This window comes from Manis pentadactyla, chromosome 17 (genome assembly GCF_030020395.1).
Source record: "Manis pentadactyla isolate mManPen7 chromosome 17, mManPen7.hap1, whole genome shotgun sequence".
Classification (NCBI taxonomy): domain Eukaryota; kingdom Metazoa; phylum Chordata; class Mammalia; order Pholidota; family Manidae; genus Manis; species Manis pentadactyla.
The window spans coordinates 28497545-28520882 of NC_080035.1; the positions used below are offsets into that span (position 1 = coordinate 28497545).

Consider the following 23338-nt stretch of genomic DNA (forward strand, 5'->3'; position numbering starts at 1 on the left):
TAGCTCAACCCAGGATACTTATAAAAATAATAAACACAGCTCAGAAAATTATTTAATACTGTGCCAAAAAATAATCAAGTTTATGTTTAATTCCCAAGGCATTTTATGGTTAGTGATATTTTTTTTCCTTCAGTTTAGGAAATTAGCACAATTTCTTAGGACTGGAATTACATAGGGTAACTTTTTTTCTGGAGTTTTCTGGAGCCTTTTAAGTTTTAATTACTCAGTTTTTTTTCTCTCCATAATGACTGTCTGTTTCTCATACCAAATATTTTAAATTTTCAATTTTTCTTAGCATGTACATCCTGTATCATTAGGATTCACAGGAAGGATATTTTTTAATGTAATTTTTTACTTAATGCAAAAAATACATATTAGGAATATTTTTTCTCATGTCTGTAATCAGATGCTTTCCCTGTAGGTTATCTCATTACAAAAGGAAAATACAATTTTTAATTTATTATTAAAATTGTGGAAAACACAATTAAAAAGAAGAAATAAATACTCCAACCTGAAGATAACAACAGTTAACATAATGCATTACTTTCTAATTTTTGTTTGTTTTTATCTTAAAGCAATGTATCTGAATGTATTTTCATGTGTTTCATGTAAAATATTGATTTGTTCACTCAGTCAGCAAATTCACTTGAAGGTCTGTCATTTGCCAGGTACTCTTACACATGGAGAATAGAAAAGTCAACAAACAGTCCTTACAGATCAGTAGAAGTTAGTCAAAAAATCATAGAGATTTTCTCTGAGGAAAAAGTATAAGGTATGATACTTAACAATAGTTCCACTGAAAAGCGCAATAAACAAGAGTCAGCATACATGAGTTTTACTCTCGGCCCACAAACTATGTAGCTAAAGGCAAAGCACTTCCCTTTTTATGCCTCCATATAAGATAATTTTATACTGTATGATTGGTAGGGTGCCACAAAGGTCTAAATTTTCATTAAGCGAATACAAGAAATAAAAAAGAAACCTGCAGAGTAGATTTTTCACAAGTTCAACTTACTGACAGACTGTTCATCCAGCTCATTTTAATACACAATTTCTCAAATTTCCTCCTAAAAATTAAGATCACTGCCCCAGAATTTAAACTGGCAGCGGTGATCGCACTCAGTTATACCCTGCCTTAAAACACGTGTACCTGGAAGGTGGTTTCTCTAAACAGTAGAAGCGTAAGCTGTGGAGCCAGGCACCTGAGTTCACATGCTGCCTCAGATACATGCCAAGAAGTTTCAGACAAATGCCTAAAATTTTCTGATATTCAGGTTATTTTGCATACTATCTAACTTGCAATATTGGTGTGAGAGCACAAACAATTACTAGCACTTACTAGCATTCCTGACTCAAAATTAGACCTCAATAAATAATACCCTTAAATATTATTAGTTACCAAAACTGTCCTTAGAGAAAAAAGTCACCAAGATTCATCCACAGTCCAGGTCGAGTCAGAAGCATGTAACAGAGCTTTAATAAAGTAAATATAATTTTCAATTTTGCACATGATTGAATAGCAGAAAATCCCTTAAAATAACATTTAAAGGAAATACCAGATATAAAAATAACTCTGTTCACAATTTTCAATGGGACAAGATTAAGACTTAATTCTGAATTAGTGGTAATAAGCTGTTCCTGATCTGATCACATAATTGTTTTTGTTTGTTTTTAACTTAGTGGAATTCTTTCATCAGACTAGTTTTATTTGTTAAAAAGAGCAATCTTCAATTGAAAGCCTCCTTAATGTTTTCTTAGAATTAATGGTATATTGAATTTTACATGGAGTGTATGATCATGTTAATGAGTTGACCTATTAAGGAAATATGATTTACTCTGCTATTTGTGAATGGGATAAATCTTTGTATGCAGAAGAGGAGACAAAACTCACTGCAAGAAATACTGCATGTATGTGTGTCATGTGAGGGGCAGCTGGCTAGGTATGCTCTAAGACTTACATGTGCCTCTAACATAGAGACATCATTTATTTGGTTGCCTGAAGGATACTTATCAGGTCCTGCCATTAAACTCTTCTTGAAGGTCATGCAATCAGAGTGTTGTACAAACAGAGGTTTGCGGTTAATTATTTTATTCCTAAATTCTAAAGGGGAGTTTTCAAAGGCTTCATTTTACTCAAAAGGTCTTTGATGGAGGCAAATAGCAACATGCATTCTAGTCTTCAAAACATACATGAAATTACTGAAAATCTCTGTTTAATTGCAGCATTTGAAACACTCTTCAATGTATAAAATATGCTTGCTATATATAAAAACAGCTGGTTAAACTTTTGTAAACTATACCATATCTTTGGATCAAAACAATTAACGGTAAAAGGATGAACTCCTATGTTTCATATATTGATTCTGAAATTTATTCCTGTCTCCCAGTATATACCTCAACTTCATATCTTGGGAATTTTAAAACATGTACAAAGTCAAAGATCATAATATAAAAAGCATCTGTATAAACATTATCCAACCCCAACAACTACTAACATTTCATTGTTTACTATCATCATTGTTATTATTGATTTGTTGGAGTATTATTGAAACAAATGCCAGGCATCATGTTGTTTCTCCCATAAATCCATCATTATCTATCTCCAACAAAAAGATGTTCTTTTAACAAAACTACAATTCCATTATCACAGCTAACAAGATAAATGATTCTTAATGTTATATAAAAACCCAGCTCATACTAATATATTTACCATTTTTCCAAAAACTTATTTTTATGATACTGAAAGAACTAACAAAGGTATTGGTCACTGTTGGAAGTTTCTAGGGCACCAATTCATTCTGTAAACTAACATATCAGTCAAGTATATATCTTGGGTTTCCTGTGAGAACTGGATTTCATGGTAATCAATGATTAATGGAATGAAATGTTTTTAAACCACTTAAAAATAATTTGTCTATCATTTTTATATCTATCCACTTTACAATTTAATAGCATGCTCTGCAATTACTTCAGTAATAGACACAAATACCACTTTACACAATATTTGTGAATATAATTTTGAAATACGATTTTTTTTCTGCTTATATATATCCCTTCATCTACCCCCATTCATTGCAAAAACATATTGGCTTCAGATTCACTACATAGATGAGGATGAGACAGAGTGAAAAACAGTGAAATAGCATTTAGTTATTTTGCAAAGTTCTAAACCTATAATGGGGATTTTTTTTTTCCTAGTTGCTACTGTGGCAAAAAAAAAAAAGAGGAATTGTGTCTTTAAGGGAAAGTATCAAAAACAAAAAACACTGGGGATCCCCAACCCCAGACATTAAAAACATTTCCTCAGCCCAGCAGAAAGGAGAGGGATAAAAAGGATAGAAAGGGAAAGGTGAGATTCTAGATGGCGCTCTTGGGCAGTACGCAGAGAAACCTGGAGGAGTAGGACTACACAGCCCGGAGGTGAGATTCCATGGCAGGCCCAGCGAGGCAGGGAGGTCCTAGAGAGTGACCTGCGCATCTGCGCGTGGGTGTCCACAGGCAGCAGCCCACAAACCCCTTTGCCTTCCACGGCATGAAGGCAAGAGCAGTATTCCTGAGGGAACCAGGAGTAATAGAATGAAGACCCAGGCGGACCCAGTGATATAATAAACATTTCAGTGGACAAGTAAGTGCACAGATGACCCAGGAACCAGAATATCTTGGACTACAGAGCCCCGCCCCACAGGAATTGAGGGGAAAAATGTAAAGTTTCTGCCACACTAGAGAAATGGGGATTAGAAATTCAAAAATAAATGAAAGGTATTTCCAGCACATCTAAATTATTAGCATGAGTCATATCTGTTACAGTAGGTAAATACTGTAGATTTTACATAAATATCACTTACAAAACCATCAATTATAGCTTAAATGCAAACTTTTTTATTTTGACATTGCATGTAAAGACTTTGATCCTTAGCTTATTTTACAAAAATCGAGAGTTTGATATTATCTAAACCTTATGATGCCAACAACCCAAAGGTATAAAATTGGAAGTTAAGAAGAATACTCTAGAACAATGTCACTGTGTGTGTGGGTGTGTGAGTGTGTTTAGAAGCAAGGTCCTATATTAAAGCCTGACATTTTCAAAAACTCCCCTATATCATTTGTATTAGTTTCCTTAAAAAAGTGCATAATGACAAAAGTTACTGTGAAATTTGTACCAACTTTTAATGATTTTTTTCATTGAAAAGCATTATATTTGATAAAATAGGAATCCATACAGATGCATTACTTAATAACCTACAGATAATACCGACATTTATGTTGTATACAGATGCAGCACATTGCTATAAAAACTTGATTGTTCATGAATTATCAGAGCACAGACAGAAAACCCAAATGAAGACAAAGAAAACCATTTAAATCTAAATAGCAAGATTTTACTTTTGAAGATTGTTGCTTCAATTCTACTGTACCTCCTTTCACAAATTCCTCAAAGTTAATTACAAAAATGTGATTGCAGAATTCTAAGATAATATATCATAATATTATCCTAATGTGAATTACCATGTAGTTATGAATCTGTTAATATTTCTAGGCTATTCTAATTAATTCTGCTCTAGACATGTACAAAGGAGGTTAACATTTTAAGTCCTGTTATATGTCATAAGAACTGTTGGCCTCCAGGGGCCCTCAGGGCTCATCCCTTCCCCACTTTCCTCTCCTCCTTTCCCAGTGATTAATAAGGATCCTGTTCCCACCAAAGAGCACTTGTTCCAGTTTAACACATTTATTGACCATGATTCTCTTGGGTAAAGTCACTGTGTTGAGCTGAATGTTAGAGTGTGCAAGGGTGTGTCATCCCTCGGGTCTCTTTTTCTATGTGACTAGCTTGGTAAAACCTCTGGGGCCTTCTTGAAGTCGGCTTGAAAGGTTTTATTTATTTATTTTCTTGCAGCTTTAGAATCTCCTCTGCCTTCTCCCATTTGGCAGCTCGCCCAGTGCTATTGGCCAGGCGAGGCAGGTGGCTTCTAAGAAGCCACCGAGTGTTTAGCTGCACATATTGAATGAAATTCTAGCTTAGGGCAGTTTAGGTTGACCATACTTCTGTATACATTTTTAAAAATTTTACTTCTATAAAAATAACTTTGTTGAAATATATAGACAAGTCCTAAAACCATTCACTTTGGTAAATTTAAATTGGGATCTTTCCATCTTGGTTTTAGCTGAGGCTCAAACACAAGAGGGGCCAACCACTCCCTACCTGCAGAAGAGGGGTCCAGGGACAATTTTGGGACTCTTAGCTTAATGCCAGTGAGAGATGTCTTAAAATTGAAAAGGGGGAAGTTAGAGACTAGGAAATGAGTTTAGAAGTTGCTGTCCTCCCTATCTGGCCTCTTCTCATGGTCCACAAAAGCTTGATTCAGTGGAACCACTTAGATTCAGTGGTGCCTAGGCTAATCAGAACCAAAATATCTAAGGAGAATAGTTGGTCAGCTCTACCAAATCTCTGGATATGTATCAAAAGATGTGCTTATATTTTCTTTATGAGACTGAAACATAGGAATGAAAGATTGAGAAGCAGAGCTGGTGTGAAATTTATTTAGTCTTCCTAAAAAAATTGCTTGGAGTGGGGAAAAACCTCAGCAGAAAGAAGATGCAATGTAATTCCACATAACAATGAGAAGAGAACCTCATACCAGAGAAACTGGCAGAGATGGGGGCACAACTTGGGGCAGGCGAAGGGCACACGTACAAAAGACACCATATCAGCACTCTGGAAACAGAGTTTAAAATCCTAGATGCCAGAGAACACCAATGCTGGGTTACCACGACGGAACTCGTTAAGAAAGACCTTTCATGAATTTTTACCTCCTCTTCATATTTCTACTTCAACCACAGAATTGTCAGAGCTATTTTAACATTGAAAGCAGTAGGAGAGAAGTAGCCAAAAAATTAGGGGAAGGTTACTCTATTCCCATTTTCCATAGCAGGCAAAAAGTTTGAAAGAGATTAAATATGAGTTAGACAAAACTTTAAATCATGGTCATTACTCTAGACTGAACATATTAACTGCTGAGTTGGACTTATAATTTTAAACAAAAGTAAATTAGTCAATGATATTGTCAAAAAATAATAGCATGGCTAAAACAATATAGCACTTGCTCAAAATTCCCTCTAGAGGCCAAGGAAGAAGTACCCTCACAGGGACTACTTTGAATGGGCAATGATTTCTGAGGTGTGAGTGTGCATCTGTAGAGAATAAAGGTTTTCCTAAATACATCCCACTCATTCCACTTGTTCAATGTACTGGTTAAAAACAAATCATCCAAAATTGAAATGGACAAAAAAATTTACAATTCAAAAATTATCATCCTCTTTAATGCTTGTTTTAATCACTATTTTATCTTTTAAAAAGTCTTCATTTGAAAATAGCATTCCACAGAATTATATACATATACTTTTTTTCTTATTTTTCATAAATTTCTTAACAGTATTTTATCAATTCTAAAATGTTAAAATGCTTTCACATTTTAACATTCTTGACATCAGGATGTCTCGCAACAAATGGCTTCCTGCAATTATATCTGTAGCATTATTTTCTTTTTTAATGGTTCATAAAATAAAGGAGCATCACACAATTTAGCAGCCAATATATCAAGCCCATCAGACCTGATATTTTTCAAATATAACAACAATAGAGCCAACAAAAACCAACAGAATGTCCATTCACTTGCTCCCCAGAATTAGTGTTAAAACTCAAATGCACAACAACAACAAAAAAACAGAACTCCAAGCAATTAAACTTTAAAGGGACTCACCAGAGTTGGGGTCAGAATTGCCATCTGCTTCAGTCCTCTTGTCCGGAGAGGCCTGGTCATAGAATTCGTCCTGTGGCTGAACCAGAGGAAGAGGGTGTGAGATCAGGGTTCCACTACCCACCGGCTCGTGGTCTCCCAGACCACTGTCACTGCAGCTTTCCTGGGAGCCATCAGGGAGGTGAAACGTAACCCGGCGCTGCGACTACAAAGAAGACCACAGGACATGCTGATTAACACTCCTCCCAAGTTCAAGAGGCACATGGAACAGAAAATTAAAAACAACTTTCAACAAACAATACAGTGTGAAAGCAAAGTAAATAACACTTGGAACAAAGCTAGGAACAAACATTTATTCTCATGTACTGTGTGATGTCCAACTTGGAAAATATGAGACAATTTCAATCTTGTATAATTCAAGTACAAAAAGGTAATGGTAGACAATTGAAAATAATAGTAAAGAAGACAAAAATAATCTAAACAATTATTGAAGGTATAGAAAAATTTTAAATAAGCAGAAATGTGCAAACATTTGTTCCATAAATTTGACTACCTATATAGTGCAACATTCTATTTCTTCTGAATGAACAGACATTGTGTTCCCTTGATGGTTTGAAGTAGTTATTGTTCACTGGCTGTATTACCACTACTTTTTAGTTATAGAATATTCCAGCTGAGAGGTGTTCAGAATATTACTTTGGTACAATGTCACTATCAGAATTGACATACAGTATGGTCAGGGTACTTCAGTAAATTTTAGTGTTTAAGAAAATTGCGCTTTTCAGTACATATCACTGCTTAGTTCTCTTGGCAAATATTCTTTTAGCTGATGTAATCCATGAGATATGGGGTGGAGATGTATGCCTTAGGGAATTACATGAGAGCAAATTTGTGCCATGTGTTTGACTGCACATAATTTTCATTCTGCTTTAGTAGCCAAAAGGCCTTTCACTACCATGTCACATGTGACTACTTTTACCCAGATTAAATGAAATTATGAATATATAAATAAAATATGTAATGTTTAAATGTGTTTAATATAATTCTTTTATAATACCTAAAATTTGTATTTTTGAGATAATTTATAGATTGTGTCCATTTCAAGAAAAAAAATGCAGTTACAGATACAATACTATAGAAAGAAGTATTGCTACTTGATATATGTATTTTTATGGAGTGAAAATAGAACATAGCCTATTTCCTGTGAGTCACTGGTTCAAATCTAGCTCAGAGTCATAATGAAGGAGAGCTGGTACCACTTTATTGCTGTTCAATGACCTATGCAAAATGATTTGATAGTTCAGTACATTTTTAATGAACTGATGCCAACATCACATAAACTATAATCATAAATGGTTCTAATTGAGTCTATTGTAGCACATTTCACCTTCATGCACAGCTATCTCAGTACCATCATTCCCCCCTCAATAAATTTTGAAACGTGCCTAGTTGAGTGCTATACAATATGTAAGACAAACTTTTATATTGGTGTCTGAAAAGCATTTTTCTCTATATAAAGAAGGTCATTCTATCATTTATACTACAGTGTTTCCACTCACATATGAATTTAACCCTTTAGGGAAAACTAATAATACAAGAATATTCTGTTTCTGTTTCAGTATGCACCCAACTCCTCAGTATTCTGTTGTCATGAACACAGCATTAAGGATGATCACCAGGTTGCCTGTTATTCATGTCTGTTAAACACAGCTTTTAAAGTGACTGGCCTATCACAAAGTCAGTATTTTTAGTGAGGAAGGCAACTTTGGTGTCATCTCTGGAGGAACATCTCTTAGTTATAGCTCAGGTGAGTAAAAAGGAAGTCAAAATACATGAAAAAGACAAGAATAGATGACTCTGAAATCTTTCTAGAGCATTTCCAGAAGCTTCATATGGCCATTATAAAGCACCTGCTTCATAGACAAAAGATAAAGGGGAAATCTGCATCTGTGATACTCTTAACATAATTAATATTGCTAGATTTACAAAATCTATATTTTTCTCCTAAGAATGCCCAAATCTACAATACCAGTTAAACCTGAATCCACCAGTTCTTATAGCATGGTCATTGGAACTAGCATTTATTGAGCACTTCCTGATACTTGGTACTATAATTACACTGAGAATAAAGAGGAAAATATTATTTTCAAAACTATTTCACATACAAGTTATTAGATTCCATCTCATATATACAATATTATGATATTTCTTTACCCCTTTATAAGTGAGAATAAGAAAAGATATAAATCTAATGTAATTTATTTGCAATAAGACACTGCAAATTAGAATGATATCATGTTTAAACTACTGTGTCTTACGGAAATATTTCTTAATTAATTTGACTCAAAGATGGTTAAGTCTTAATTGGCAAAATTGTGCACAATTTATCAGTCTAGTGGGAGGTGGGGGTGTTGATGCATACGGACTAAGAATTGGAACATGGATGTTATGGTACGGAGCAAATTGATCAAGCAAATCAATCTTTAATTTATCATCCTAATGATTGATGCAAGTGGAAGAAGGTCTGAAATACCAAGGAAGATATAAGGAGAGGATCTGAATAAACTGAAATGCAGAAAATTGAGGATCCATGAAGTGTTAAAAACCAGGAGTTGTGGATTTCATGAAGGACACAACAGCTCTTGTTCAGATTTTGCCACAGAGCACCAGATGAAGAGCCAGGACTAGGCCTTCTGGCTGGAAGCCCTCGCTCTGCAGACGCTGGCCCAGGGCAGGGTACTTCATCTCTCTGAATGGAGTTCCTGATTTTGTAAGGTAGAGAAAATAGTGCCTTCACCAAAAGAGTATGGTAAGGCTCAAATAGATAAAATAAATGTTCCTGGTATATAATACTTGACACATAGTAGATACCCAATAAAAGGTAGCTATAGTTTGTGAAATTTATAAGTACATATTCTCATTTAACCTTCGGGGCTATCAATGCTTAGCTAGTTTTAAATATGTGATTCCTCCACCCGAGAAAAAAAGTATTGTTCTTTTGGAGTGGAAGGCCTAGACTCCAGAATCTTGGCATGCCTCACAGTGTGTCTGTGCATCGTTCAGCTCAGAGACTTTCTAAGGGGAAGTTGTAGGTGGGAGTGAGGGATGAAGACCAGCAATTTAGGAAACACAGTTTCTCACCAGAAGAACTGAAAGTTGTCCCATTATCCATTCAAGAGACCTAATTATTTGTACATCCACAAGGAAATATGCCCAGTTTTGGTTATAAATATTGCCTTGGGTTATAAATAGTGCCAAACCCTGCCCGGCTGATTTGGGACAATACATGTTACATGAGACTACTTCACAGTTTTCAAATCTTGGGCACTTATATTTTGTTTTCCTAAACCCATTTCTTACCCATTACATTTTCTTCCATGGGAAACACTATTATGATTATTATTGGCTATACCTGGTTAATGGTTTGAATGTCACACTTGTTTATCTGAATTATCACTAACAGGTTAGCTCTAAGTCCCTGGGTGCCCAAAAAAGAATAAGATGAGAACTGTAACTATGAAGGTTGTTTTGTGTTACTACATTTCAGAGGTGCTCATACGATTTATGAACATGCACAACTTTCATCAGAGACTCTGTAGTGTACATAAGTATAAAGGGCCATGCATACAAATACACATATGTTCAGGGTCCTACAAGTTGGAAGGTGCCACACTGGTTTACTTTCAAAAACATAGCCAAGCATCTTTACAAAAATTTTCTGTAGATAAGTAGAAAGAAAAGAGAAAGAGAATTCAAGATGCTCTGGGAAGACACACATGTTTCCATGTCTTTGCATTGGGCACTGTTTTTCAAGAGTCTCTGAAAGAATATGTCACCTAACAAATGCCAGTCATGGTTTAAGTGCTTGTGTGTTTCTTATTGGTATAGAATATTATTCACCAATCAACGAGTCACACACTCAAGCCTATAATCCCAGTCTCATTAATATGAAAGGATCCCATGTGCAAAGATATGGTGATTAAGAAGGTAGAAAAGAGTGAACTGTCTAATAGGTAATTCACTAATACATTATATAACATAATACAATTGAATAATTCACAATGCTTAAAATTATATTAATGTTTATTGATACTGAAAAAAATATATAATATATTGTTAAGTGTAAAAATCTGGTTAGTAAAGATTTTACTTAGTTGAATTGCATTTTTGTTAATGTGGTTTTGTATGTGAATATACATAAGCTAAGATCTGACTACACATATAATATGCATTAAAAGTGGTTATTGTTTGGATTTACGGTATTTTGAACTTTTATAATTTTGACTATACTAAAAATTTCTATGCATTACCTTTGTAATATTAAACAAATTCTGATTTTTAAATATTCCTTTACGTCACTCATAGCAATTAGAACTTAGTCCAGGAGAACAGAAAACTCTGGTAGACAGTAGGTGACCTTTCCTGGAGCTAAGAAATGCCAAACAATTTTCCTACCTCTACTTCAATAATATAACTTCCATTATTTATTTTCCTTACCTAAGCTTTTTAATCATTGAAATTAAAGACCCTGCCTTCTCTTCTTCACAAAATAACAATGTGAATTTCACACTAAGCCAATTGCTACAAGTCAAATAAACAAATTTACCAGCTAATGAAACTGTTTAAACATGGTTTTACTTGTAGAGAAATCTTTAAATACCCTTTCAAAGAAATATATCTAAGTCAGACAGAAAAGATGGTGGAGTAGGAAGGCAAGGCAGAAACCTCCCTCCACAAACACACTAAGAAAGCAACTACAGCAAATACAACCGACCCTCAAAATGACCTGAAGACTACAGAACAGACCACAGAGAAGACCACACAGAGAGGGGTAAGGTGGCAGTGACATGAATGATTGGGGCCCAATCCCTTCCCTCATCCCAGCCCACAAGCAGGAGGGAAAGAAACAGAGTAGGGAGGAAATAAGTGCTCAGGAACTCTACACACCTGGCGAGATCTCTTCTGGCAACACAAGTCCACATTGCACTGGGCTTTGGTGATTGATGCAGGGAACACTTGGGAGAGTTGGTGCACTCTAGGAGGCTGAGACTACTGGTGCCTGTGGAGGACAGGCATGCCCCATCAGTCCAGCTGAGATCCAACACAGAGGAAGCAGTTTGAAAGATTTACCAGCAGCAGGAAGGGTGCCGAGGGGTGAGGGTTAAAAAGAGCTATCTCTGCAGGAGAAAGGGCAGGTAGACAAAGATTTCTCAGGTCTTCCTCAGCCCAACAGGTTTGGTGCTTGCAAAAGCCCCATATGCTCCATCCTCCTCGCTGGTTGCTCAGCCCAGTGGTGCTTTCCTGAACACCAGCCCACCTACATGGCCTTCTCAGCTGAGCAGTGATCAGACTTTGCTACCTTGCAAGCAGAGGCAGACTTTGCTGCCTGGCAGGCAGAGGGAGGCTTTCCCAGCCCTCTCTCAGCACAACTGGGGAAGTACTTGTGGAAGCCAGCTCCGAGCCCTCCTTCCTCCTCACTGACAGCCCAGCCACTGGCCGCATTCCCTGGGCACCCACTCCACCTACCCCATAATCTCAGCAGCACTACCATCTCTGGCAGGCAGAGTTTGGTCCCACCCACATCAATCCCAGCAAAGGTGCTAGTATGCAGCTCACAGAAGGTCTTGGCTGACATAGTGCAGACACTGACTGCAGACAGGCAGAGAGGCAGCCTAACCCACAAACCACCCACAGCAATTGCAGCTCCACAGCAAAGGAGAACCAGGCACTAGTGAGCAATGAGTCTTGAGTTTCTGGGCACCACAGGACACCTTCATAAAGCCATTACCTTCTAGACCAGGAGGCATAGAGAATCTATCCAACACAAAGGAAGAAACATAGAAACCCAAACAAAATGAGGAGGCAGAAGAATATAGTCCAAACAAAAGAATAGGATAAGACACCAGAAAGAGGGTTATGTGATATGGAGATCACCAGTCTTCTTGATAAAGATTACAAAATAACAGTCATAAATATGCTCACAGACCTGTGGAAAAGATCCGATGATATTTCTGGGAAAACTTCAACAAAGACATAGAAAATTTGAAAAAGAGCCATTCAGAGCTGAAGAACAGTAACTGAAATGAAATATACAATGAAGGGGATGAATAATAGATTGCTACAAGTTGAGGAGACAATCAGGGAGATGGAAATTAGACAACAGGGAAAGCATCAAAGCTGAGGAACACAGAAACCAAAGATCAAGGATGAGAAAAGAGTGTTGAAAGCAACCAAAGAGAGAAAAAAGAACACTTATAAAGGAAACCCCATAGGCTATCAGCACACTTCTCAGCAGAAACTTTACAGGCCAGAGGGAGTAGCATGAAATAGTTAATGTACTGAAAGAGAATGATTTTCAACCAAGAACCCTCCACCTGGCAATATTATCATTTAAATTTGAGGTAGATATCAAACAATTTCCAGATAAACAAAAGTTGAAGGAATTCACCACCACTAAGCCAGCCTTACAGGATTGTTAAAAGGACTGTTGTAGATGGAAATGTTTCTAACCTAAATAGTTTTCACCAGTGCAAATAAACTGACAGTTAAAGTAGTAGATTAATTACTTACCAAGTAAGTATGCAATTAAAACAAAACAAGAGGTAAGAACAACTATACACAACATCAGTCAAGGTTTACATAAAAAATGCAGATCACAACATCTAATATCTAAAATGAGGAAAAGGGGAAAAAAAGGACTTTTAGACTGTGTTTGAAGTAGAATGATCAGTTTAGACTGTTATATGTTAGGAAGCAATCCCTGAACCTTATGGTAATCACAAACCTAAAGCTTATAATAAATACACAAAAATTTAAAAAACAGAAATCCAATCATGGCATTAAAGTAAACCATCAAATAACAAAAGAAGATTATAAGAAAAGGAAGGAACAGAAAGGAACAACCAGAAACAATAAAATGGCTATAAGTACATACATATCAATAACTACCTTAAATATAAATGGACTGAATACATCAATCAAAAGACACAAGACTGGCAGAATGAATAAACAAACAAGACCCATCTATATGCTGCTTACAAGAGACATACATAAACTGATGTAAAGACATACATAGACTGAAAGTGAAGAGATGGAACAAGATTTTCATGTAAATAATAAGGTGAACAAAGCAGGAGTAGCAGTGCTAGTATCAGACAAGGCAGACTTCAAAACAAAGAAAGTAATGAAACAAAGGACATTACATATTGATGAAGTGATCAGCCCAAAAAAAGGATAACAATTAACAAATTAATATCTACGTACCCAACATAGAAGTACCTAAATATGTCAAACAAATTCTAACAGAACTAAAGGGAGAAACAGACTGCAACTCAATCATATCAGGGGACTTTAACACACCATTTACATCAATGCTTAGATCAACCAGACAGAAAATAAATAAGGAAACAGGCACTAAACAGTGCACTAGATCAGATGTACTTAACAGATATGTACAGAACATTCCACCCCAAAACATCAAGATACACATTTTTCTCAAGTGCACATGAAACATTCTGCAGAATAGATCACATACTAGGCCACAAAAAGAGCTGCAATAAAGTCAGAAAGACTGAAAGTATCTCAAGCATCTTTTCAATCACAATGATATGAAGGTAGAATAAATTACACAAAGAAAACCAAAAAGCCCACAAACACATGGAGGCTAAACAACATACTTCTAAGTAATGGACAAATGAACAAATCAAAGATGAAATCAAGCAATACATGGAGAAAAACAAAAACAAAAATACGGCAGTCCAAAATATGAGGGATGCTACAAAAGCAGTTCTAAGAGGGAAGTACAGAGCAATACAGGCCTACCTAAAAAACAAGAATAATCCCAAATAAACAGTCTAAACTTACAACTAAAGAAACTAGAAAAAGCAGAACGAATGAAACCCAAAGTTAGCAGAAAGAGTGACATAATAAAATTCTGAGCAGAAATAAACAAGAATAAAACAACAGAAAAAAATCAATGAAACCAAGAGCTGTTGCTTTGACAAGATAAGCAAAATAGAAAACCCCTAGCCAGATTTTTCAAGAAAAAAAGAGAGCCTGCAAAAATAAACAAAATCAGAAATGAAAAATTAGTAGTTACAACTAACACCATAGAAATACAAAGAATTATTAGGGAATTTGACAAAAAATTATATGCCAATAAATTTGACAAGCTAGAAGAAATAGACAAATTCCTAGAACAGTATGACCTTCCAAGACTAACCCAGAAAGAAGTCAAAATCTGAGCAACCAATTACCAGTAATGAAACTAAATGTGTAATCAAATCAAAATACAGAACTCAAAACCATATGGTTTCTCAGCTAAATTCTACCAAACATTTAAAGAAGAGTTAATACTCATCTTTCTTAAAGTATTCCAAAAAGCTGAAGATGAGGGAATACTTCCAAACTCATTCCATGAGGCCAGCATCATTCTAATACCAAAACCAGACAAAAACACTTCAAAAAAAGAAAATTGTAGACCAATATCCCTGATGAACATAGATGCAAAAATCTTCAATGAAGAATTAGCAAACTGAATTAAAAAATACATTAAAAGGATCATTCATCACAAACAAGTGGGATTTATTCCAGGGATGGAAGGATGGTACAATATTCATAAATCAATCAATGTGATATATCACATTAACACAAAGGATAAAAATCATATGATCACCTCAATAGATGCAGAAAAACATTTGACAAAATTCAACATCCATTCATGATAAAAACTCTCAACGATGTTGGGTATAAAGGGAACATACCTCAACATAAAAAAAGGCCATACATGAGAAATCCACAGACACCATACTCAATGATGAAAAGCTGAAAACATTTCCTCTAATATCAGGAACAAGACGAGGATGCCCACTCTCACCAGTTTTATTCAACATAGTACTGGAGGTCCTACACATGGCAATTAGACAAGGTAAAGAGATACAAGACATCCAAATTGGTAAGGAAGAAGTAAAGCTGTCACTATTTGCAGATGACATGATACTATATTTAGAAATCCCTAAAGACTCCACCAAAAATCTATCAGAAATAACAACCTGATTTAGCAAAGATGCAGGATACAAAATTAATACACAGAAATCTGTTGTGTTCCTATATATTAACAATGAACTAGCAGAAATATAAATCAAGAAAACAATTCCATTTACAATTGCATCAAAAAGAATAAAATACCTAGGAATAAACCTACCAAGGAGGTGAAGGAACTGTCCTCTGAAAACTAAGACAATCATGAGAGAAATTAAGAAGATACAAATGAATAGAAATCTATTCTATGCTCACAGATAGAATTAATTTTCTCAAAATGGCCATCTGCCCAAAGCAATTTATAGATTCAATACAATCCCTATCAAAATACCAGCGACATTTTTCAACAAACTGGAGCAAATAATCCTAAAATTGATATGGAATCTCAAAAGACCCTGAGCAGCAAAAGTAATCCTGAGAACAAAACTGAGAGTATTTTGCTCCTGGACTTCAAGCTATACTATAAAGCTACAGTAGTCAAAACAGTATTTTTCTGGCACAATAACAGACCCATAGATCAAAGGAACAGAATAGAAAGCCCATATATAAACCCACAGATATATGGCCAATTACTATATGATAAAGGAGAAATGAATATACAATGGGGAAAAGACAGTCTTTTCCATAACTGGTGTTAGGAAAACTGGATAGCTACATGCTAGAGAATGAAACTGGATTATTGTCTAACTCCATATAGAAAGGTAAATTCAAATTGTATTAAATGCCTAAATGTAATACATGAAACCATAAAACTCTTGGAAGAAGACACAGGCAAAATGTCTTGAACACAGCATGAGCAAATCTTTTTCTGGATACATGTCCTTGGGTAAGGGGAACAAAATAAAAATTAACAGATGGGTGTATATCAAACTAAAAGCCTTCTGTATAGCACAAGACACAATCAGCAGAACAAAAAGGCAGCCCACAGTATGGGAGAATATATTCATTAATGACTCATCTGATAAGGGGTTAACATCCAAAATAGATAACGAACTCATACACGTCAACACCAAAGAAACAAATAACCTGGTTTAAAAATGGACAGAGGATCTGAACAGACATTTTTCCAAAGAAATACAAGCATGTGAAAAGATGCACCACATTGCTAATCATCAGGGAAATGCAGATCCAAACCAGAATGAGTATCACCTCATTATCAGTCAGAATGGCCACCATCCAAAAGACAAGAAATAACAAGTACTGGAGAGGATGTGGAGAAAAGGCAACCCTCCTACACTGTTGGTGGGAATGTAAATTAGTGCATGCATTGTAAAAGGGAGTGTGGAAGTTCCTTAGAAAACTTAAAATGGAAATACCATATGATCCAGTAATTCCACTTCTAGGTATTTACCTGAAGGAAACAATATCCCTGATTCAAGAAGACACATCCACCCTTATGTTTACTGCTGTACTATTTACAATAGCCAAGCTATGGAAACAACAAAAATATCCATCAATAGATGAATGGATAAAGAATAATTGGTACATATATACAATGGAATAATATTTACCCATATAAAAGAAAGAAATTCTACCATTATTGAAAACATGGATTGACCTAGAGGGCATTATGCTAAATGAAATAAGCCAGGCAGAGAAAGACAAGTAGTTTATGATTTCACTTATTTATGGAATCTAAAAACAAAATGAACAAAATAGCAGTAGACTCATAGACACTGATAAGTGACTGGTGGATACCATAAGGGAAGGGTTTGGGTGAATGAGTGGGGAGGATAAAGGGGATAAAGGACACAAAACTTCTCAATCACAATATAAGTTGGTCATAGGAATGGTAATATAGCAAGGAGATTATAGCCAATCATTCTGTAATATCTTATGTTGACAGTAATTGCATTAGTAGGGGTGAGCATTTAATAATGTAACTGTTGAACCACTGTGTTGCATCCTTGAAACCAATATATTGTGTATCATATAATTTAATAAAAATATAGAGAAAGATCAGCATTTTAGATAAAGAATGCACAAAAATCAATGAAAAAAATAATTTGAATTATTCTTAGAAAAAAAAGAAATATTGCTAATTCTGATTTAGTTCTTTTAACCACATTTAAGAATTAATATATCATCTACCTATTTATCTAAAGCCTGAATAGTGCAATCACACCAACATAGAGAATGAAACTGGATTATTGTCTAACTCCATATAGAAAGGTAAATTCAAATTGTATTAAATACCTAAATGTAATACATGAAACCATAAAACTCTTGGAAGAAGACATAAGCAAAAATGTTACTTACAATGAAGTAAAGGTTGAAAGTGAATTAAAGTTGCATATGCCAACTTGTTTTTGCTTTATCTCAGCATTAAGTGCAATGAAGATATGCTATTCTCTTCATTTGAAATAATATTTCATATATATCTCTTCTTAAAGTAGCAAAGGAAATCATCCCAGGGAGGATTAAACAAATCTGGGGACTGGAAAGTGCATTTTAATGCAAATATTTATTATAATATTAATTAGAAACATTTCCATCTTTCTTATTTTTGAGAGAATATATTTTAATTGAGATGTTAAAAACAATAGTCATGAATATAAACTTAGTTTTCAAGCTTTGGAGAGGGGAATATTTAAATGACAAAAGGACATATTTTCAGCTAAAACCACTAATTCAATTCAATAGTAAGGTCCTTAGTAGCTTCTTACCATCTAAAACCAATGTAAATTCTTCTTTTTAACAAAATCCATAAGTGAATAAAACTCAGGGTAGTTTAGAAGGTAAGGTAAATGCAACTCCCAAAAGCAACCTCTGCTAATAGTTTATGTTGCTATTACTCAATACTAGCAGGCTCAAATGAGGGGAAACTAATATTAACACATGCATGTTCGTCTTCATTCATGTTTGGGATATGAGATCCAAATGGTAAAGGAAGAAAATATCTCTGGATTTATGACTTAGGACAATTACTAGTAATTTAGGAATAAAAATGGGCTCATCAGGAATAAGGAATAGTTTTGAAGGATACAATTGTAAGAGACATTTTGGCTGGTGATAAATGAAATATTTTGATAATGGGTCATTTTTTTATTTGTAACTGGTAAACTGAGTTATTCTCTCAGTTTATAGAAAGTTCATATGTTAAAATGGTTCTGCTAATATAGAATACATGGGCTTTTTTTAGCTAGAAATTTTATAGGTGTGTTCTATTCTATTTTGATCTGCTACATTTTTTCAGACAAGGAAATAAGGTGACGTGACTTGTACAGGTTGTAGTGGAAATCAAAACCCACACTTTCTGATTTTTGACATAAATAAATAGATGAGTGAATAAGTAGTGCTTTAATAATTATTTAGCACCTAAAATATACTAGACACCATTCCAGCTCCTAAGAATAAAATGGTGAACAAGACAAAAACTATATCCTGCAATTCCTAAAGAAGTAGAATTGCATCATGCTACTCTCAGTTCTGAGGATGCTTTTGGCCAGCAGCTGTGTCACTTTTTTATGTGATTCCTTTCCAATTCTGGCAAACTATGCAGACTAAGGCAAGGTCAGTGCACGAATGGGAGACCTTCACTGTATGAATCAACAACAACCTTGGGGAAAAAAAAAAGAAGGAAGGGGAATATGCTCTGAGTTTATGCCAAAGCAATCCCCAGATTTGTTGCCATCCGTAGACTGGAATTCATTGCCATTTGTGAAATAAAAAAGATAGAAGAGCAACTCAGACTGTTCAGGTAGGCTGTTTTTGACTCAAATACAGAATCATTGTTAACCTGGCATATCCTTGAGCAGTTTTTTTCATCTAGGTGGTTAGAAAAATGTTAACAACCTGAGATAAGAGTTGATGAGATCATCAGCAATTTTTTCTCAAGAATGTATGCACTTGACATTTTCTGAGCTTATAGCTAGTATTTGCTGAATGAAGATGATTTACCCAAAAAGGATGTAGGAAATCTAAAGGGGATACAATAGATATGAAGGATCAGTGTCCATTCTCCAAGGGTGATTTTCCTGGCAAAAGTTGTCTAACTCCCCAGCAAGAAGTTTGCGGTGAGTGCTGCCCTGTTTTTAAAGTAGCAAAATGAAACCTAACAATCGAACAGTTGTCCATTTTTCCTTCTTTCCTCTTTCAATGTTTGCACTTTAGACTATCGGGAGACAAAGGGGTAGGTTCAGTTTGTGTTTGAGAAAGGTGTATAACAACTTCACTGAGAATGGATGTATGATGTAGAGGTATCAGCAAATTTAAAATGAATGTTTTGATTCCTATAATTATCTATGTTAATAAGAAAGGACTAGGGTGTAGATGATAACTGGCCATACAAAGATGGATAGCATTTTCAGGGGCAATGGGGAGTGTTTGTATTATATTTATTCCTGCGTTAACCAGTTCACTGAAAACAACTGCTTTATTTCAGGAGAGAGCTGTCAAGCTTTTGCTCTAAATTCACTACACAACTGTATGTTTAGGAAACTTGTTTCAATGTGTGTGGGAAATTCACATTAACTTAAGCCAGCCTGCTTACTTTAGTTTATAAATGTTTTATTGTGAAATGACATCCTCAAAGTAAGGACCTGTGCTTCCTATGCTTTGTAAATCAAGTGCATTGAATACTTCTAAGACTGCCTATAGCTCAAACTGTCATGTTAATCACATATGGTGAAATTTTTAATATGATTTTGTTTTTATTTCCTTTTGATCTCAGTATGATCTGTGAGAAAACTAGATAGCATTTCTCTTCATGTGCAAAAAGTTGATAGTTTTCAGAAACTCAAGGGAAAAGCAAATTCCTTGTACTCTTTTGGGGTGTAGCTTTAGTGCTTGAATTTAAATACTAGAAACAAACAAAAAAGAAGAATCTCCTCCCTAAATCATTTCCCCCTGTGGTATAGCAGAGAAGGGGAAAAGGATTTGGTGACATCACCACACCCTTCAGGGGCTTCTGGGGTCCAGAGCAAGCAGAAAGGATTATGAATTGTCAGTATTGTTAGTTATTTTGCTTCTTATATTCTTATTTCCTGTTATCAGAAATGCCCTCACTCTATTTCCCACAGTTAAATGTTGCCCAGTAGGAATGCAACACTTTATCTGGACATACAAAATATAAAATGAGTACATTAAACAGGAGCAGCTGCTCTGGAATCTGCAAGCAGAATTTTTGCATCTATAAATTATATGTACAAAAACAGGGAAGAAACAACTCAGAAGGAGTCCTTTCCAATTTATTTTTCTAGTATAAACACATCCATGTAACTAGGTAAGTTATCTTTACTGTATTTATAAAATCAGCATATATAACAGTTGTAACAATTTAATTAGAAATTACACTATCACTGTCATTAAGGAGAAACATAGATCCCACTGACATAGCATGTGGTCTTTTACAAAAAGGGAGACTTTCTTTGAGTAATGAGAAACAATCACTAAAAAAATATGTATCATATCTGTCAGTATTAGTAACAGAAATAGAGTCTGATTTGGTGTATAGGATTCAAGAGTTTATCTCAGGTAGTTTTAGGAGAATTAACAAAAGAGGAAATGGGCATCTCCTTAGAATTCCCTTCTGTTAATAATTCTGAAAAAAAAAATAAGACTTGTAAACTCAAAGTAGGCCATGTTTTCTTTACATAAGTGGTATCTTTCAGGGGGTAGCCCTGATTTTATATTATAATTAACCTCAGACAATGGATACTTGACTCTTCTTCAGAAAAGAGTTAAACCATGAAGACACATGCATGCAGGCACACGTACACTTTAACTTCCTTTGTGGACTGCTGAAGAGGAAAAAGATCATAATTATCTAGTAAGAATGAAGGCTAGTAATTCAAAGCTTTAGAGGACAGCTCACGTTATTCTAAGTTAGAGAATGAAACAAAAATAGAGGGGTAGAAGAGCAATCTGTATAAGTTCTCCAAGAAATACTATTATTGTGCAATAAGGTTATTTAGAAGTCCTCATGAAGGATTGTTAATTTATGCCTAAAATGTGGTATAATCTGTTTCAATTGATCTTGTGTCACACATTGCAATTCGATTTTATTTATCTAGCTTTTTGGTCTTATTTTTGTAGCATAAAGAAGAACATTAAAACTCTTTTTAGCAGCAGTGAAGGAATAAGAAGTTATTTGAACTAGTCTTAGCATAAGTACTGGATATCTACCACTGACAGCCCATGATGACAAATAATTCTGAGACATCAATTGTGATGTCTCCAACAATAAAGGAAAATGGCAATAGGAATGATACTCCTGAAGGAGGAACTCTTTCTAGTCTATAATTCATATGATTTGAATGGAGAGATGGTCATGTAACTATTAATTAGCACAGGAGCCACCAAGACAGTGAGCCATGATAAAGAACTCGTTCCTCATAGGCAGGTTAATGGAGGGACTAATTTGCATGAAGAAGATGAATAATGAGACATAGTCTACAAAACATAGGTAAAGATTTAAGTTATACTTAGGAGATATGAAAATGTATGTGTACAGGCACAAAACATGATGATGATACTAGCAAATTAAATTCTCTGCTAGGCTCTCCAGGACACATGCTTGAGAAATGCTTCTCAGAATGGGGAAGGAGGCAGCAGCACGGATACGGGAGAGCAGTTTTCAGCCATACAGAGGACTCAAAAAAGAAACAAGCATCTTTGGGAATTTCATCCAAATTCCTTGACTCACTGGTAAATAATCTGACAGGCAACAGATTGATAGAGAGCCATATTGATACAGGATGGCTATATACCCTCTAAAACACTGTCTGTGCTATCACATCTGAAAAAAATTATTAAGAACTTCGTTTGTCCTTTGCCACCATACTGTGAAAAACATCTGTATTGTGAAAGACAAGCATTTTCTATCATTGTCTTCTTTCCCTTTTCTCCAAGGACATCAGTGAAAATATTATTTGGAGTTGAAAAATTTTTATAAGGAATGTATGATATTCAAAGCATTTTTTTTCAGAGTATGTTAGGAAGAAAATGAGGATTCTTCTAAAAATTTAGATAACAGCATATATACAAATTTGTGTATGTATATTTAATGCATATATGATACAAAAACTAATGTGCGAATTCCAATACAGACAGACACTGTTCAGATGTCATAGGATGTGAGAGTTTTCTATTCTTTGACAAGGAAATTGCTAAATATGTCTGAGATCTCTGTTTATTTATTAATGTTGAAAAAAGAAATCCAAACTTTGTTAATTGAATCTGAGAAAACCTGAATTAATCTAGACATATTCTGACAGCACAAGTTATAGTCTCTGTGGTTTTATTTTGTGTCATATGATACGCATGTTACCAAAAAAGTTCTTTTTTAGCAATGATAGTTCCTTGAATGTCGAATCCATCATATAAAATTGTGATTACAAGATAAGGAAAATCACTTTTTAAATAAACAGCAATTGTATAAAACATTTAATTATTTTGAGGAGGTACTTAATAATTTAAAAACTTATTTTAAATTTTAAGTTTAAAAATTTTATTATTTAAAATTTAAAAAGATTTTGGAGTTTGTGCTTTTGAATTGCTTTGAGAACCTTTAAGTCATCACATTGCATAGTCTCAAGGTG

General features: G+C 34.9%; 1 protein-coding gene across 5 annotated transcripts in view; it reads right to left on the reverse strand.

Annotated features, from left to right (window-relative positions):
- The window catches only part of PCDH9 (protocadherin 9), a 948380-nt gene that overhangs the window by 334338 nt on the left and 590704 nt on the right, over positions 1 to 23338 (reverse strand). For 3 of the 5 annotated variants that reach the window (XM_036893663.2, XM_036893662.2, XM_036893668.2), the window contains exon 4: positions 6762 to 6963. In XM_036893663.2, coding sequence (XP_036749558.2) covers positions 6762 to 6963 — 202 coding nt within the window. The remainder of the gene's footprint in view (positions 1 to 6761; positions 6964 to 23338) is intronic. The other 2 variants (XM_057494560.1, XM_036893666.2) reach the window with 1 other exon arrangement.